The following is a 16,662-nucleotide window of genomic DNA, read 5'->3' as shown; positions in this document are numbered from 1 at the left end:
GACATTCATTTAATGAGGTCACAACTTTATTGAGAAACATGTTTACAGCCCCTGTTTGCACCCTTTAGACAATGAAAATTTTAAAAAGAAAACTGACTGGTAAAGATTTAAGACTGAAAGGACAGAGTGGACCTTCTAAAAGAAGTCCATATCATCTGGGGCATCCAGGTCACGATATTCAATGATGTTGCGTGGATCACCTCGTGACATTCTAGGATGGTTGAGTGTGCAGAAAGGAAAAACAAAAACCCATGAAAGAAGAACAGGAATACTTTTTTATCTTAAAAAAAATATACAAAAAGTAGAACACAAAGTGCTCGTTGCTAAGTAAGGATCACACGTACAGTGGTCTCACCTGATGTTGCGTGGCTTCCCCAGGTAGCCACCTTGCCCACGGAAGCTGTCATAGTTTCCTCTACCTCCTCCGTACTGGTTGGGGGGGTAGGGAGGTCCGCCTGAAACATACAAGTCAACATCAACACAGAGTACCAGGTCTTACGGCTGAGATAGGGTCCCCCTCTAGGGCACCTTTGTCTGTTTGCACTGGCCTAAGAGTGAGTGAAAATACCTCCATAGCCCATGAGTGGTGGACGAGGCTGCCCAAAGCCCAACGGACCCTGAGGACCTTGAGGAGGAAATGGCAAGGTGGGCGAAAGCAAACCTGTAGAAAGAAAACAACAGGGGGAGAGTTTTGAGCATTTAATTTCGAGAAAAATATGGTTATTGACAGTTCGGTGCAAATGATCCACTTCTCCAGTGTCTGAGTGACTCAAACAGAAATGGGACAACCTTGACCTGGAATGGGAAGAGGTGGAAGTTTCATCTCTGGCAGCGACGGTCTCTTAGCGTCCATTAGGAAATTATTGAAAAATGCCACTTCCTTTTTCACTTCTTCAATTTTGTCACCGTGCTTGTTCAGGATGTGCTTCCTTACAAATTCTGGCCCCTGGAGATGAATTAGAAAAGCTAAGGTGTTAATACATTCAAATATGTAGTAACAGAAATACAAGAAAGACGTCATCCACCCAGACCTGCAAACCTTTCAAAACATTATATTATATATAACGCAAATTACTTGGCTCTAAGAGCTTCTCCAACTCACCTTAAATTTCTTGCCACTCAGTGGGCAGAGCCATTTGTCCTTCCCCAGCTCCTGAGTGTTGGCCAACACAAACTTCTCCACCTCCTCATCAGGATCCTTGCGGCCCATCTTCCCCGCCTCGTCATCAGATAAGATTTCTTTTAAACTGAATAAGGGACTCAGCTTCTCCTCCATCATCTTCTGCCATTGTTGAACTAATAGAAGAAGGAGCAGTTTAAAAAAAAAGCATACATAAAACAAAACACGCTAGAAATAAAAACAGGAGAAACACTGACCCTCTCCGTGTGTAATGCGGTTTGGAGGAATGGGTCCCCGAACATGGATCATGCCACAGCGGTTGGGCATTTCATCCTCACTGGGGTATTCACAGGAGTTATAGTAATCAATTGAATGGACAATACGCAGGTACAAGAGCAGACGATCTAAAACCTGGAATGAAATATACAACAAACAGAAGTGATTAAGAAATACTTCAAGTATACAAATACAGTTGTGCTGCAAGCAAATTCACAATTCGTCACATAACTGTAGAAGTCAAACCTTGACTAGCTTTTCATCGCGTTCCACAGTTATCTCTGCAGGGTTTCCTTCTTTGATGCCCTCTTCAGGATCCATCCCACTGCCAGAGCCCAAAAGTTCCTCCTCCTCAGCGCTCACCTCCTCTATGAGATAATCTGTGATGTTCTTCAAGATGGGGTTCTGAGCTGGCAGCTTTTGGAATTGCAAACAAAAGTTGAGTAACACAATTTGGGAACATTCATCTATAACAGGTCCTTCTGACTGTGAGGTGACCACAATAACCAGTACACCATCAGTACTGTACCTCGGTGCTCTGCCTCTCTTCTTGGGACTTGTGGCTCCACAGATCTCCTTTCTCATCCAAAGCATGGATGAGCTTGGCAGCCAGCTTGATGTCATTGCGGAGCACCTGCTTGTGCTGAGTGATGCCATTAACATTACGCACCCTCCGAGCCAGGTCCCTGTTCACCCCTGGTGCTAACTCACAGTCTCGCAGCTGTGAAGAAAAGACATAATGGTGTTCACGGCAGCTTAGGCGTTTACATAAACTCTAAAAAGGCACAAAGGGCTTTTAGATAAAGTGACAAACTAAGAAAAAAACATTTTTAGGACCTGGATTTTTTATGACAACAGGACATCTTATAGCAGCACTCTGGTTTAAATATATACAAATTTAGTACCTCACTATCAACACAAACACATTTGAACCCAAATGAGTGTCAAACGCAGAAACTGGTGGACTTACTCGAATGTTCTGAAGGTTCCAGCAAATCTCTTTGATGTTGACACTACGATCAAATGTTACCCAACAACGCCTGAAAAACCTGCAAATGTAAATCGTGTCATTTTTTTTGCTTCAAACAACTTGTGACTTTGAGAATGGAACCAACATTTTCAGGGAAAACCTACCTCCGTTCTGGGTGGGGGTCAGATAAGCAAACACGCAAAAATCCCGGAAAGCGCCGACAAAGCTGAAAAACCAAAACATCACATATTTAGTTTCAACAGATACAACGCACAAACTATAATTTATACCTATTTTTTTATTGCTTCCAGTGTTCAACTCACAGCTATAATCTCAGCCTTGGAGATGGTGGGAGCAATGCTCCTCATAAACAAAGAACAAGTCCTGTGAAGAGGCCGAGGTCTGGGAGAGTCATCTTTAGGCTTCTTTTCTTCCTTCTTCTCCTCTTCAGAATTCTTTGGTTTCTCCTCTTTACCATTACACAGGGAAAAAAATTATGGGAGAAAATGGTGAATTTAGAATCTAGGGTAACCAGGCATTACAAGCCAGATGTCACTTCACTCACCTTCACCCTCCTCTTCGTCTTCATCCTTGTCTTCAACTTCATTCTTCGCAGATTTGTCAGAGCAGTTAGAGTTTGAGTCTGAATCTGAGTCAGAGTCGCTCTCTGAGGCGCTGCCTTCATCGTCACTGTCACCACTGCGCTTCCTCTTTCTCCTCTGACGATAATTAAAAATTTGAAAACATTTGGTTTGCTTCAGCTGCTTGCTAGCAAATATGTTCAATAATGAAAACTACACTAACCTTCTTGGGTTCAGGCATTTCATCTTTGGCTGTTTGTTTCTCAGCCTCTTCTTTTGAACCATCCCCTTCGGCTGCAGCAGTCTTTTCAGTGTTGGCAGAGTCACTCTCCTCCTGCAGCAAAGTTTACTGTCAAAAACTCAGCACCATAAAATCTCTGCTGACAAAGAACAAAACATACCTTCTCATTTTTGTCTTTTTCTACTGAGGGCTTGCGGTCACCATCCAAGCCTTTGATGTCTTCCCTCTTGAGAGGTTCAGAACCTGCTGAAGCAGAGGCTGCTTTTTCCTTCTCCTCCTCTTCTTCAGATGGCATATCCAAGATGCGAAGATCATGATCTGTCCCTCCTTCCATCTTAATCACAGCTAAAGCAAAGAAAAAAAGGGTATGGTTCAGATAACAACAAATGACAACTCTTTTACTTAACTTCTACACTTTATTCATAGCTACACAACAATAGAGGCCAAATCCACATCACCAATATTTATGTTGGGGGCCTCACCTGCATCGAGAACTCGAATGATGGCTGGGGTCTGATCTATCTCCAGGGAGACATTATCAAACCAACTATTCTCCATCAGAAAGGTGAAGACATTCAGGCGGTTTTGCAGGGCACTCTGGGCCTCTGCCTTAAGTCGACTGGTCTCATCCGGGTGATATTTGGTCCTAAACCTGTTTCCAGAGTTGGGGTCCACAAAAAAGTGGGAAGGGAATGATGGGGGTTGGGATGATCAAAATGTAAGTTAGAGGAGGTAGATTATATTCAGATATTTTGCAGTGAGAAATATTTGCACCTTGCTTAAAAAAACATTTTAACAAGAAAGATTTTTTTTTAAATTAAACTAAAAAAAAGGACTGTATCAACAGTACTCAGACCATTATATTCAAGACTGATTCCTGTATTTCGTAAGGCCCAGTTGTTTTGACTCAGATCACAACAATTACTAATTTTTGCACAACATAAAAAATTAAGACACCAAAAACTAAAAAAACAGAAAAAATAAGAGAGATTTAAATTAAGCATTCACATATGCAGAATTTGAAAATACAAATGATTATCATTGTGTGGACTACAGTTACCTTTTGTTCTGCCAGTTTAATAACAAATAAATACAGAGAGGGGTATCTTCTGTGAAAATGCGCTCCACTTCACCAGAATGGTGTGTCTGTATACACACAAACTCGGATTTGGAATTGGATTTGATCCAAATAAGAAAAGAAAATAGTGTCGAAAAAGCATTAAACAAAAAAAAAATCTCCACTCATGGAAAACTGTTTGACTATCTATCTAAAATCCCTGTTACTGTGTGTCTAAGAGCAACTGCATTGTGCGCAGTGCATGCCCTTGCTGTCTAAAACCGATTCTTGCGGATGACTTCCACGTTTTCTCATCTTCAAAAACAGAACGTTGTCACCGTAGTAGTGGGAGTGACGGGGAGGAAAAACAGGTTATGTCAAAACAGAACAAATTGCATACCTGTGAAACAAGTGTAATAGGCATTAACAGACTTTACTGAGACTCTTAGCAAATTTATGAAAAAAATCCACCCAAATGATGTATGTTATAAGTTTTTGGTCAAAGCTACAGGTTACTGAGCACAAGGAGAACCTGTCACAAATCTTTCACCGTTTATGAGAACCAATTTTACAGATGCCAGCAATATTGATTCATTGCACAACTCAGTAAAGGAGACTGGGCTGTTACACTGCTATGAATGTTAGAATGCTAAAATGCATGCAAATCCATATCCACTCTAAGAGTAAAGCTTGGGTTGATTTTCTTCTTTAATAAACCACATGCCCTGCAACAAACACCCTTAGTAACAAACTGTGAGCCTGGTCCTAAGTGCATGGGACGACTGGCAAATATGTCAAAACATTTAATTTGAAAGGAACGAGTCCCTTTGCTTTCAAGGGTTACACTTTTTTACTTTACTATTATTAATTTAATACTATATCCATGTACCATTATAAGTGAGAAATAGGCCCAGGCTCAACCTAATAGATTGTTGGTAAAAAGGCAATTATGTCTAAAATACTCACTTTTCAAAAGTCAAAGGAAATAAATTACAAAACCGGTTACAATTCTAATGCTACATTATAACTAATAACAAAAAAGTGAAGAATTTGTAGTAAAAGCAACTGAGATCGTACCACTCTTCATCTTTATGAGCCAAAAAGAAGTCCTGCATCTGCTGTCGGCGGAAGTCAATCTTGTACTCATTGTAGCGTTTGACTGCCTCAGTCTCATCCACAGAATCATCAAGAGACAGCAGAAACTCCTTGAAGGTCTTCATTATAGGAGGGGGAGGACCCAAATCCAAGTCATGAATGTTACCAAGCCTAATGAAAGACATACAAGTTAGGTGGAATTCTGGACACACCAGTAAGTAACTTTTCCTATTTTATAACTTATCAAGTTCTGAAATAATTAGTGCAGTAACACTAGATTATTATAAAAATGTATGCATTTGTGTTCAAAGATCGAACTCATTCAATTTTGATTTCATGCCCTTACCTTGCTTGAATTGGGATGCCATGATGCGGCTGCATTAAGTGCATATCAGGATGTCCCCAGTGCTGTGGGGGACCATAGCTGGGTCCTCCTCCACCACTGTAACCCAAATCATATCCCCCTCGATAGGGGTCTCCACCATGGTCATCCCTGACAAGAACAGATGAGGATAAGCACCAGACAATACTAATTGTGTGGACCAGTGTTGCTGCTAGTCATACCAGTCTCTTCTCATGCGTTTTTGCTGGGGACTCATGTCGTGTCTGGGTGGGCTGAATCTCTCCCTCCGCCCCCTGTCATAATCCCGGTACTCTCCACGACTACGCCGTTCTCTGCCCCTGTCCCATTCCCTTGGGGAAAGCAAGAGAGCAAGTGAATTAAGAAACAAAACTAGAATACTTACTAATCTCCTACTTTAGTTATTTTTACTAAATACTTCCTTAATGGTTTCTTGGAACAATACTTAATTAGATGCTCTTTCCCGTGTCCATGTCTTACCTTTCATTCCAGTCATCTCTACGTCGGTCTTCTCTCTCCCTTGAACGGTCATAGTCGCTTCGCTCCCGTCTGAATTTGTCCCTTCTTCTGCGATCATACTCATCATCACTATCTCCCATCTCTAAGAATTAAAAAAAAACTATTTTAATAATACTTAGGTGTTTAGTGTAAATTTATATAAAAACTTAAATCCTGTACAAATTTGCTTGTAAATATTACTGATGAGCCTGGCAACAAAAGACACCACTTTTCTTAATTTAGCAATTTCCGTTTAAATGATCAACTTTCTTATTTGAACTTGTAATGTTCGAAGAGGTTCTTCAAATGATTCATGGAGATTTAAGTATCATGAAGAGGAGCAATAAGCAACGCATTAGGATAAAGAAGTGGCCTGCAGATGGACGGCTAGCGTGGAGTGTGAAATACTGAGGTTCTGCTGTGTATGTGCTTCGTCTTTACAACACGAAGATGTATACGAACATAAATATATAGCGTTTTAAGACAAAACAACCCAGACAACAATCTGTTGTAAATATAGCCTTTGTGATTGTGTTATTGGTTAACATTAGCTTAGCTGCTAACAATGCTGCGTTCGCTAATATGCTAACATTAGCAAATCTACCTAAGCTAAAATTTGTGTATCTTAATGAATCCTATGCAACAATACAATCGTTTCACAAATAAGACAATGACTTGCGTTTTGTTGGTTTCACAAAATATGACCCAGAAAAGCAGTTTACTACCTGGTAGAGTATTTTGGACGTTAATCGTGTACCGTCTTCTTCTCCGCTCGCCTTTGTCTTCTTCTTCTACCTGATGTTGGACACAGGTCCGCAAACAACAACTCCGAGATTTACCGCCACCTACAGGCGCTAAGTGAGTATGGCACGATTGCCTATAGCTCCAGGAAATTTGCATTATATATATTTGGATAAATCAGTCCCAAAGTATAAGTTATATATCTAATTGGCTTACCTGCTAATTTAATATGCAGTTCTTTTGTTTCTACAGTATTTCTAATACATCTCAATATCACAGATGTACAGTCCATCATTTTAAAAACACACCACCTCAATCTGTTCATGTTAGACGAAGTAGTGAGCTTAAGAACAGTTTTCAAAGAAAATATAAATATTATTGAAAATGGTGATGGTTTGGATGACCATACTTTGCTTTACAATAATAACTTTGACAATAAAAAATAGTTAAAATGACTACTTACATGGAAACCTAAAAAAAACTACACTCGCCTCAATAACCGCCAATTGTTATTAACTGCTTTAAAAATGACAGTAAACAAAATGTGTATTTAATATTTTAATAGAGTAATCTCTAGATAGAGTAATTTCATTTAGGTTTAATTTTCCATAATATTATATTTTCATGCTTTTCTTTGTCCTTCCCCTGAACCTCAACTGGTGCCGCATGTAATCCAGGATCCTGAGTGGCCACACTTGAGTCGTCTGCGCTTCATCCTCCATGATAAATGCAGATTCCACCTGTGGGAAGGATTGGTCATCTCTGGATCCAAATGAAAAGCTTCCTCCAGGTGCGTCGGCTTCAAATGGACTGGCAATGAGACGGTACGGACTGTCCAGAACTCCCTATAAATATGTAAAGGGGTATTTCCTTTTTATTTTGGACACTAATTCAGTTTACTTACTGAACATAAAAAGTAAGGTAATCTGATTTCATTGCATTACTACACAAATGTAGTGTCAGCAGACAAACAGAATCAAATCATATTTAACAGATGTTTCTAAATGCCACTGACCTTTAAAATACCTTTAAACTAAAATGGCTTTAAATTTTATTTTCATTTGACATTCAAAAACCAAAACCTAAATCAACAAAAGCGTCATCAACTGAAATTTCAGATACAAAAGTAGACAAAATATTCCATACAGTATACAACAGATATGACATTTATTCCCTCACCTTATTGTCATGTTGAGGAGTGTCTTTGGAATCCAGTGGTGCAAATAAAGATAAAGCCAAAAAGAGCAAGAAACATGATCTCAGGGTCAAAGTATATGATGACATCTTTCTGAAAATATCACACCAAATGCTGGCTCTGTCTTTTACATGAAGAATGACCTTTTAAAGCTTCTCTCTGTCACTTATATGATGTCATGTCACTGTGTAATAGTATTTATTTCTTAGCCTGCATGGATGAAACTGCTGAGCCTATACAGTAGTGCACTCATACCCTTTAATGGCTAATCAGCTTCTGATATTTAAAGTAATAAAAAGGTTTATTCTGCTCAAAAGTGAATGAGCCTTTATCCAAAGCAGCAGGTCATGTGATTAAAGACACATGAAATGTGAAAGTGAATAGAGCTTGTTAGAAAGGATTAAACAGACTCAATTCATCAGCTATGCGTGTTACTAAGTCTCCTCTCGTCTCTTTACAGCCCACGTCACCAAAGAGCCAGGGAAGTTTTACGCTCAGATACTTGACCAACCATCAGTGATGTTTACACATTGCTTGATTCGATAATAGCACACCTTACTGATTACATGGAAACTGATTATATATTCGTTGAAGAAGATATGACAAATGTTATACACAGAAATTGCACATGGCAGCAGTATATGGAGGCGTCATTGTGCTATGGTGGGGCATTCAGCGATGGGTGTAATAAAACCTGAAAACACTAGATTCTGCAGGGGGTCCCGCTCTAATGAGTTACTATGAAGCTCATGCCAATAAGCTCCAAGATCATGAATTAATTAGCTGAAGATTTTCTCAGGTGAACCATGATGTTAGAGAAGCTTAGTCCTTTCATTATTAAAACACCTCCAGCTACTGTTGCTCAGAACACTAGAAGAAAAAGAAAATTATCAAACTAAAAAATCTTTTTACCTTTCATGGTGCAAACACGACACATCACTCGTGTGTCCTTTTTTTCATTTTGAAATAATGTAACAGACACTCAGAGATTGTGAACATCTGGACACAGTGGCATGCAGCCAAGTGAGAATTATGAAATTGTATGAATAATTATTATTAAATGTTTACATATCAACTACTGCAGATCTGCTGTGTAGTAGCTTTGTAGGAATCATTGCTGTGCCCATAGGACTTTGTGAGAAAATTGTTGCTCTAGAACAAGAAATGGCACCACAGTCCCCATTTCATTTTCATGTCATTTAATTTGTCAAAAAAATCATACATAGTTGCTTTCCATAAGCTCTGTTTAGACATTTCAGATCTGCTTTCCACAAGAGAATTAAGCTTGACACTGTACATTTATTAGCAAGATAAACTAGGCACATCCTAAAAGAAAGGGTTAAAGTCTCTGAAATAGAGACGTAGTATAGAAGGAAAAAAGAACCATATGAAAGAGATTTGAACATCCTGCAGGAAAACAGTTTTACTGTTACTTTACAATAAAGATAATTGCAAACAAGTCCCATATCAACCTAGATAGTTTAGTGTCTCTTAATCAACCATGAGAAGGAATGTTATAATTTTACAGCCTTACTGATTCTCAGAAATGTACACGTATATACATCATGTGCAGGGCTTTTTTCCTGGTCTATGTAGCTGTAATGTTTTTTTTGGTCAGAAAATGTGTGGTCTTGTCTGTTGAAGTTGATTGTAAACAGTAATATTCTATAATGAAAATACTCAGATGACAGCAGCATATTATATCTGTAGTTAGAATAGTTGAAGGATTAAAGACTTACAGTACAGATGAACTGCAGCTTAGTAAATACGGAAATCGAAACAGTACTTAAGATTTCCACACTAAGTAATTAAACTTGAAAAATCCTTCTGCTCTTTAGATGTAGCAGCACCAACCTCATGTCATTTTATAAGGTTGTTAAAACAACTTGTTGAGTGTTGACTTTTCCAGGTGCTAATCAACAATGACAAAGCTGTCTACCACTAAGTGCAGGGAACCACAGACACAGACATGGACCAGATTTTCAGACCAACATCAGAACGGCTTACATTTAGACAAAAGGAAAAGGAGGAGTGTGGAATCTGTCCCTTCAGTTTCTAAACAGTTAACACATACACATGAACAACAAAGCCAATTTAAGGCATTGATCCAAAGTTAATAAATGTTTTTATACTAGTGTATTACATATGAAATCAAATTCATTAATCTTCATGATTCTGTTGTACTGAAAAAGTTAAAAATCACATTTAATCCTTGACAGTATTTACTGACCATGGACTTGTTGCTTTAAAGTTTGTTCAACTTGACAAACTGGATAAAGCTAAAAAATACATTTTCTTGACTGACCATGCACACTTTATAAACAATAAGAAAGTAAAACTTGCAGAAGTGTGTAACATATCTGCAATCTATGATCCTGGTGACCAGTCTCAGTGATAAGGAATTGAGTACATACGTAAAAAAGATGTGTTGAAACATGTTAACAAGAAGGTTAAAGGTAAAAAGAAAAAAAAAAGAATTATCTCACTTAAAGTTGGAGCTTAAAATTTATGCTAGATGATTCTTCGGGATTCACTCTCACCTTAGTGCATTTGTGTAAAACTAGTAGTTAGGTCGGGCGTTATGGCTATGAATTAAAACATGCGCGTATAAAAAAGGTCTGTAGTCACATACAAAAGATCATAGCTAGTTTGTGTAAAATGGCTTGATGTTTAATGTCGGGTTTTTGCTAAACAGATCGCTGCATGTGCTTTGGCCCAACATGTACACACCCTCTAATTATAAAAGGAAAAAGTTATGTTACAATATTCTAGATAACTAGCTAACCAGAAATGTATCTTGAAGTGTTGTGTGATAACAGCTGAACAGAAAGACACTTTCTGTATGTAATCTCATTGAAGCCATCAGATGTTCACTCTAGTGATGAGCTGCGCAGTGTCGTCATCAGTGTGGTGCCTGTACTCTCCTGTGTCGTCGCTTTCTGTGTCTGTTTCCTCCTCAGGGGAGTAGTAGCATTCCTCAACCATTATGGGCGAGTTGCAGTGTGGAGTCGAAGTGAGGCACTGGGCAGCTGTGATGTTTGTAGTGGCAGAATAGGAGCCTGGAATACCTGAAGGAGATGCAGGGTTGGACGGTCGAAGCAGGGGCGTGCGCTCAGAATCCCTCTCTGCTCCTTCATCCTCCCCGTGTCCTCCATTTTCCTCCTCTGACTCAGACTCAGAGTGCTCTAGGTTGTTCCGAGTGACACGCTGTTTGCACACAGGACACGTCTTTTTGGTCTGTGTGAGCCACGGGTCCACACAGTTGCAATGGTAAGCTGAAAAGCAAGAAGACTTTCATGAGGGAACTGTGCAGTTTTGAATAGTATCAGAAGCTAATGATATGGTTCATAATACCAACAGGTGTATAATACTACTGTATAAGAATATAAAACATTTACCATGTAAACAAGGTAAAACTCGCAGCTTATCTCCTTCTTCATACTCATCCAGACAGATTGCACACACATCATAGTCATCTCCTAAAACAGGAGAAACACAATTTCTACTATAGTACAATCTTTAGCAAAATGTTATTTTCAACTATCAACCATCAAGTCTATAAATAAGTGACATTTCAGAATATGAATCAACTCTATTCATAAAAATGTCCACATATTATGTAAGGTTTTACCATGAAAAAAAAAATTATTACCTTTAGTGAACCTGTGGATTGGGATTCGTTTGAGCTGTTCCTTTGACAATCGATTTTTCCTCAGCCTTTTTCTGTACTGTACACATCTTATGAGCTAAAAAAATCAAAAAACAATGTTATCTGATGCTGTAAACATATATAAAATGCATGCTTTCTTTTATTTGTACATATTATTGTATGATCACACCTATATTATGTATAAACTTTAATGGCCTTTAAATGTAATCTAAACATATGTTTGCTAAATAAATAAGGTTTCTTAAAACTAACTGCTGAAATACTATTAGGTCACTCATTTACAACAGTTTAGAGATCACCTTTTAATGTGCTAATTACTGAAAGAATATCTTAATGAAACATCACATACTTACCAAGATGACACACATAACAATAATGACCATGCCAACAACTCCGGTGAAGGGAATAAGGTAGTATGAGAGTGGAAAAGCAAACTCTGGTTTGAGGATCAAATAGGTCCTGCAGGCAAAAAAAAGCATCAAATACCTAATACCTTAGCCTGAACACCAGCAATAAAAACTGACTTTTGTAAATCTAACGCTGATTATTAAAAGCTGGTTTGGTTAGTGCTTATATTTGTTATGTTATCATGTTTTTACTTACCCTTGTTTTGAAAAATTCTGGAGAATCTGCCCGGCAAAGTAACTGGTGAAAACAGATGGGATCTCAATCTCATCAGCAATAGTTTCTGAAGGGATATAAACAAAAGCAAATGTAGTATGAATTATGTATATATGTACGTTTAAATATAAGTTAATGGTACATTTTGTAGAGGTTTATTACCATTGCTGTAGTTCATATTGAGAAGTGTGTCTGAATACATGTTGTGAACGATTGCAGCACTGTAACCAGCGCGTTGTGCATGTAAAACCTGAAAACCAATTTGTCATATTAAAACCAGTTTGAGTCACAAACTCTACAAAACATTCAATGTCATTGCAACATCACTAACCTTTATATCGAAATTGCATTCATAGCGTTTGATGAGAACAAAAACTTTAGTTATGTTGGCATCATGAGGCAATGGAGGAGGAGGATCTATTGGTGTGCAGGCATTAAGCGGATGGGACACCACCAACATCCCCTTTCACAAAGGAAAATTTTAATATTATGTGTTTTTTATTACTATTTATGTATGGATAGTTAATTTTCAGTACTCTCTTCCTACCATTAGCCCTTCCTTTGGCAGAGGAAATCCAAAATAAGCAGGAAGGTCCTCAAACAACATAGATGTCTTATTGGCAAAATGCTGCAAAAAAAAGAAAAGAATGGAGCACAAAAACATAAATTCTACAGGACAATTTTGAGATGAATTTTTATAGGTCTGTAGACCTTTAAGTTAAGAGGCAATGTTTAAAGTCTTACTTTACTTACAGCATAGATATAAGCATCTGCAGGGGATGACACCAGAATAGTACAGAACACCAGTACGCTCAACTGAGACACACCAAGGTCAGCCATCGTTTCTGGCTTACAGTGGCTGAAAATATTAGTAACACAATTAAACATAATACAGATGTTAATACTGAGTATTGTGAATATTCACATGGACATGCAATAATACAGGTTTAAACTGTTTCCATGCACTTGTTGTCTTTACTAAATGGCGGCAGCAGATAACCAAATCTGTGAAACTTGGGCGTGATAATAAATATCCTCACAGTTAAAATTTAGAAAAATGTACTGTCTCTATTTAACAATATTAAATATGCAGAAAAAAAACACTATTTAATTTGCGCATCCCGTTACGTTTAGGAAACTTTCCACAGAAAACGAGACGTTGAGTGGTTCCTTATTGTGTAACCTAGTTTCGTTATCTCGTCAGGAGAAAATAACAAATTCTACTGAAACACAACTGAACGACATATACGGTATCATCTAACTTGATTCAGTCTACGCCAAACATATTATAAGTCAGAGTATTGTGTATCAGGTTAGCTACACAACTTACAGGAATGTCCCGCTAATACCCGCTGGTGCCTGTAAACTCACTTTTCACATTTAAAATCGATAAAGTTAGTTCTTAACGACGTTAGGTTACTCACAAAATTCCTGCTGTTTTACAAAAATCGACAAAGGATTAGCGTTAGCTGACTAGCGTTTGGCTAATGTTAGCATTTGTTAAATAACAGCTGAGTTAAGACGTCACTGTGAAAAGGCACTAACCAGTATCGGTTGTTGCAGTCCCTACACACTAACTCATATACGTTTAGTGATTCAGTGGTCCCCACGGAGTGTGTCCGCGGCCAAAACACACTGCCTCTTTTTTGCTTTATTGTTTTTGAGTTAGCTTCCCGATCCCAGGCTTGTTGTTATTGCTTCTTTTCCCGTGGTTTCTTTTTCGTGCGATTCCACATGAACTTACCTACATTTCTAGGTAGTGCGCCCCCAGTGGCCCCAAAGGGTAAAGCGCAGCAAGACTCCACACTGAGCTTTAGTAGATAAAACACAAACCAGCGCAGGTCTGGCCAAGACAGTAGTACAAAATATAATAAAATAAATTATTATTATCATAAAGTCATAAAACAGAACCAAATTGACACACAATCTAGCTAATGTAACAGAATTAAAAGTGTTGTGGAGAACCTAGACGTAATACAAGAAAGCTAAAATAAGCCTAGGTGAGGATCTATGTTTGGGGTCGAGTCCTTCTCTGAATTCATATCACTAAGGTTCCACACGCGCAGAAGTGTGGCTTCTTATTATCCACTGGAAACATCTAGAGAATCACACTACACAATGAGTCGCAATGTGTGAAGACGCCACACTCTGACTTTGGTATATGAGGTTTAAGGAGTTCAGTCCTCAGAGCTTTCTCTTCTTCAACATTGCCCTCGAGTGGTGAGATCTCTGCACTTTCAGACAGCACTTTCATTGCTCATCACAACGCTTTAATAATAGATAAGAGTTCAGTAATTGGCATTTCAACATTAAATGTTTTGATAAAATTCTAACTTCTATATTATTCTAAATAATAATTCCATATGAGTACCATGAAAATGACTTACAGTATGTCACCCACGTCAGAAGGTAAGTAGAACAGCATATTTTCACATTATTCAAGCCTTAATTATTAATATTTAAATATTAATATTAAATGAATAATTAAAATTTTAGTCATGTTCTGAGAGCTTTCCATCTAAAAGATAAGGACAAAAAAGAGGTATTGTGTAGTAGTTGACCCCAGGTCACACATGTGAGCTTTATTACACAGCCTAGAAGTGCCAATTTTACACTTGTTTGTTACGTTTGAATAAAAGCCCAAAGTGGTCCTGTCGCCCATGTCTTCTGTGTGTCCTCTCTTCTGTGCTGCTCATAGAAAATGAGACACGCAGCACCTAGAAATGGAAGAGAAAACATGGACAAATGCCGCTCTATTTTAACAACCAACACGTATGTAATCGCATTCATATACAGCATCTAGACTCCAACACTTACATGAAGCCTTTTCCACAACCCAGAGGTCCAAAGAACATCTCTGATGGGAGGCAAACCTTCCTACACACGCCACTGAGCGTTGGACATGACCAAAGGAAGGACGCATTTGTCCCAACTGTAATCGCAGTTGGGAAATGTTAGCTGTGTCAAATAATGGTGTAAAGCTAAGTAAGCTAAGCTAACACAAAGTGCAAGAAATGTACAAATACTCACCATTAAGCAAAAAGACAACCACAAGCACCAACACAACCACACGGTAGTAAGACATCATCACTTCTGATACAATTTCTCCAAAAATGAGAATTAGGCTCAAGACTTTATCCTGGTCACAGGGGAGGAGGGGACGTAACTCGAAGCAGCACATCAGTGATTGGGTTTTATAGTATAGACATGTTTAACTGAGCATAGTTCTCTTAATCATGTTTGAGACAATTACATCAGCGGGAACTCGTGACCAAAATGTTGTCACGAGACGAGACAAGCTGGCCTTTTCAGCCAGCTGTAAACACACGCACATCCTCAAGCTACATTTCTGTAGGGACATAAGCAGAGGCCAAAGAACCTACCCAGAAGCTTAAATTAAAAAAAGAATCATTGTTTATAAAATGTATACAGTCACCTTGACTGTTTGTCTAAGGTAAACTAATGATTAGAGCATTCAGGTCATCACTCACACTGTTTAGACCTTTCAGCTAAAAAGGATGTATGGATAAACGTAAATAATCATTAAAATGATGTTTCTAGAAACACAACACACACAGTGCTTTCTCTGTTTGTGCTGTTTAATGGCATCTGCTGTGTCACTGACTAAAACAGGTCCAGACTGGGCTGTGCACACAAAAGCATGTGGCGTGTTTAATTGATGTGTTGCTGTGTGGAATTCCTGGAGCGTCAGCAACCAGAGTTAAAAACAAATAAAATACCCACAAACAAAGAAAAAATAATAGAAACAGACTTTTCACTGCTTCTTTATTTGTGTTTGACCATGGAGATAATAAATATGGTGACTATATGCAAACAACAGAAACAAAATTCTGTCTTTCGTGGAAGAGTAGATTTACATAATTAGAGCGATCAGTCTAACATTAGCAGCAGCAACATATGGTGTAAATGCGATGTCTTCATTTTTCCCTTTATGACACACTGTTCAAACTTCAGTGAAACAGTGAGTTTTGGGGGACAGGCCATTAAATATCCTCTGAATCTGAGGAAAGAGGATGATGAGGGACAGAAGTGCCACCTACTGTATTTGTTGTCAGGTCCTTTGGTCCGAGACTGTGCGGCGTGGCCTCAGTGGTGGAGGTCAGCTAGACGCTCACGTTCTGCAGTCACTGGAGGTGAAGGGAGGTCCAGGGGAGGTGTGTGCGATGCAAGGACTCTATAGGCTGAAAAGAGACCTGCTGTGTGCGCTTTAGTCTA

At 38.6% G+C, this 16,662-nt stretch overlaps 2 protein-coding genes and 1 long non-coding RNA gene across 5 annotated transcripts; 1 reads left to right on the top strand and 2 right to left on the bottom strand.

Moving 5' to 3' along the window:
• Positions 1-4: 4 nt before the first annotated feature.
• srrt (serrate RNA effector molecule homolog (Arabidopsis)) lies at positions 5-7,049 on the bottom strand. Of its 3 annotated transcripts, none has more exons than XM_029173797.2 (20): positions 6,925-7,049; positions 6,182-6,302; positions 5,905-6,033; positions 5,687-5,833; positions 5,323-5,511; positions 3,671-3,840; positions 3,349-3,533; positions 3,171-3,281; positions 2,932-3,085; positions 2,690-2,835; positions 2,531-2,592; positions 2,367-2,445; positions 1,926-2,117; positions 1,643-1,813; positions 1,378-1,531; positions 1,103-1,296; positions 790-946; positions 569-661; positions 345-455; positions 5-211 (listed from the first exon to the last, which is right to left on the bottom strand). In XM_029173797.2, the coding sequence occupies exons 2-19, from the start codon at positions 6,298-6,300 to the stop codon at positions 352-354; spliced, it is 2,556 nt and encodes an 851-aa protein (XP_029029630.1). In that variant the 5' UTR covers positions 6,301-6,302; positions 6,925-7,049; the 3' UTR covers positions 5-211; positions 345-351. The 3 variants fall into 3 exon arrangements, with proteins under 3 accessions (XP_029029630.1, XP_029029628.1, XP_029029629.1); XM_029173795.2 differs by having other exon boundaries at positions 356-455; XM_029173796.2 differs by having other exon boundaries at positions 356-455; positions 796-946.
• On the top strand, positions 7,011-9,173 carry LOC114869516 (uncharacterized). The gene is made up of 3 exons (XR_003788165.3): positions 7,011-7,057; positions 7,618-7,764; positions 8,596-9,173. It is a non-coding gene; the product is annotated as an uncharacterized LOC114869516 (long non-coding RNA).
• A 144-nt stretch (positions 9,174-9,317) lies between these two features.
• On the bottom strand, positions 9,318-15,115 carry rnf167 (ring finger protein 167). Its single transcript, XM_029174177.3, has 10 exons — positions 13,972-15,115; positions 13,180-13,285; positions 12,974-13,054; positions 12,758-12,889; positions 12,589-12,676; positions 12,409-12,493; positions 12,159-12,264; positions 11,788-11,881; positions 11,534-11,614; positions 9,318-11,410 (listed from the first exon to the last, which is right to left on the bottom strand). The coding sequence occupies exons 2-10, from the start codon at positions 13,264-13,266 to the stop codon at positions 10,998-11,000; spliced, it is 1,167 nt and encodes a 388-aa protein (XP_029030010.1). The 5' UTR covers positions 13,267-13,285; positions 13,972-15,115; the 3' UTR covers positions 9,318-10,997.
• Between the last annotated feature and the right edge of the window lie 1,547 nt (positions 15,116-16,662).

The sequence above is a fragment of the Betta splendens genome, chromosome 14, assembly GCF_900634795.4.
Source record: "Betta splendens chromosome 14, fBetSpl5.4, whole genome shotgun sequence".
Classification (NCBI taxonomy): domain Eukaryota; kingdom Metazoa; phylum Chordata; class Actinopteri; order Anabantiformes; family Osphronemidae; genus Betta; species Betta splendens.
This window is presented reverse-complemented; position numbering and strand designations above follow the sequence as displayed.

Bases quoted from the DNA above. Each gene is read 5' to 3' on its own strand.
- srrt (XM_029173795.2), bottom strand. From the start codon at position 6,300: ATGGGAGATAGTGATGATGAGTATGATCGCAGAAGAAGGGACAAATTC. The intron at 1,532-1,642 runs GTTTGACTTCTA...ATTTCATTCCAG, and splicing joins GCGATGAAAAGCTAGTCAAG to GTTTTAGATCGTCTGCTCTT. The intron at 947-1,102 runs GTGAGTTGGAGA...ATTCATCTCCAG, and splicing joins TGAGTGGCAAGAAATTTAAG to GGGCCAGAATTTGTAAGGAA.
- rnf167 (XM_029174177.3), bottom strand. From the start codon at position 13,266: ATGGCTGACCTTGGTGTGTCTCAGTTGAGCGTACTGGTGTTCTGTACT. The intron at 12,890-12,973 runs GTAGGAAGAGAG...CCTTTGTGAAAG, and splicing joins TGCCAAAGGAAGGGCTAATG to GGGATGTTGGTGGTGTCCCA. The intron at 12,265-12,408 runs GTAAGTAAAAAC...TTTTGCCTGCAG, and splicing joins CAGAATTTTTCAAAACAAGG to GACCTATTTGATCCTCAAAC.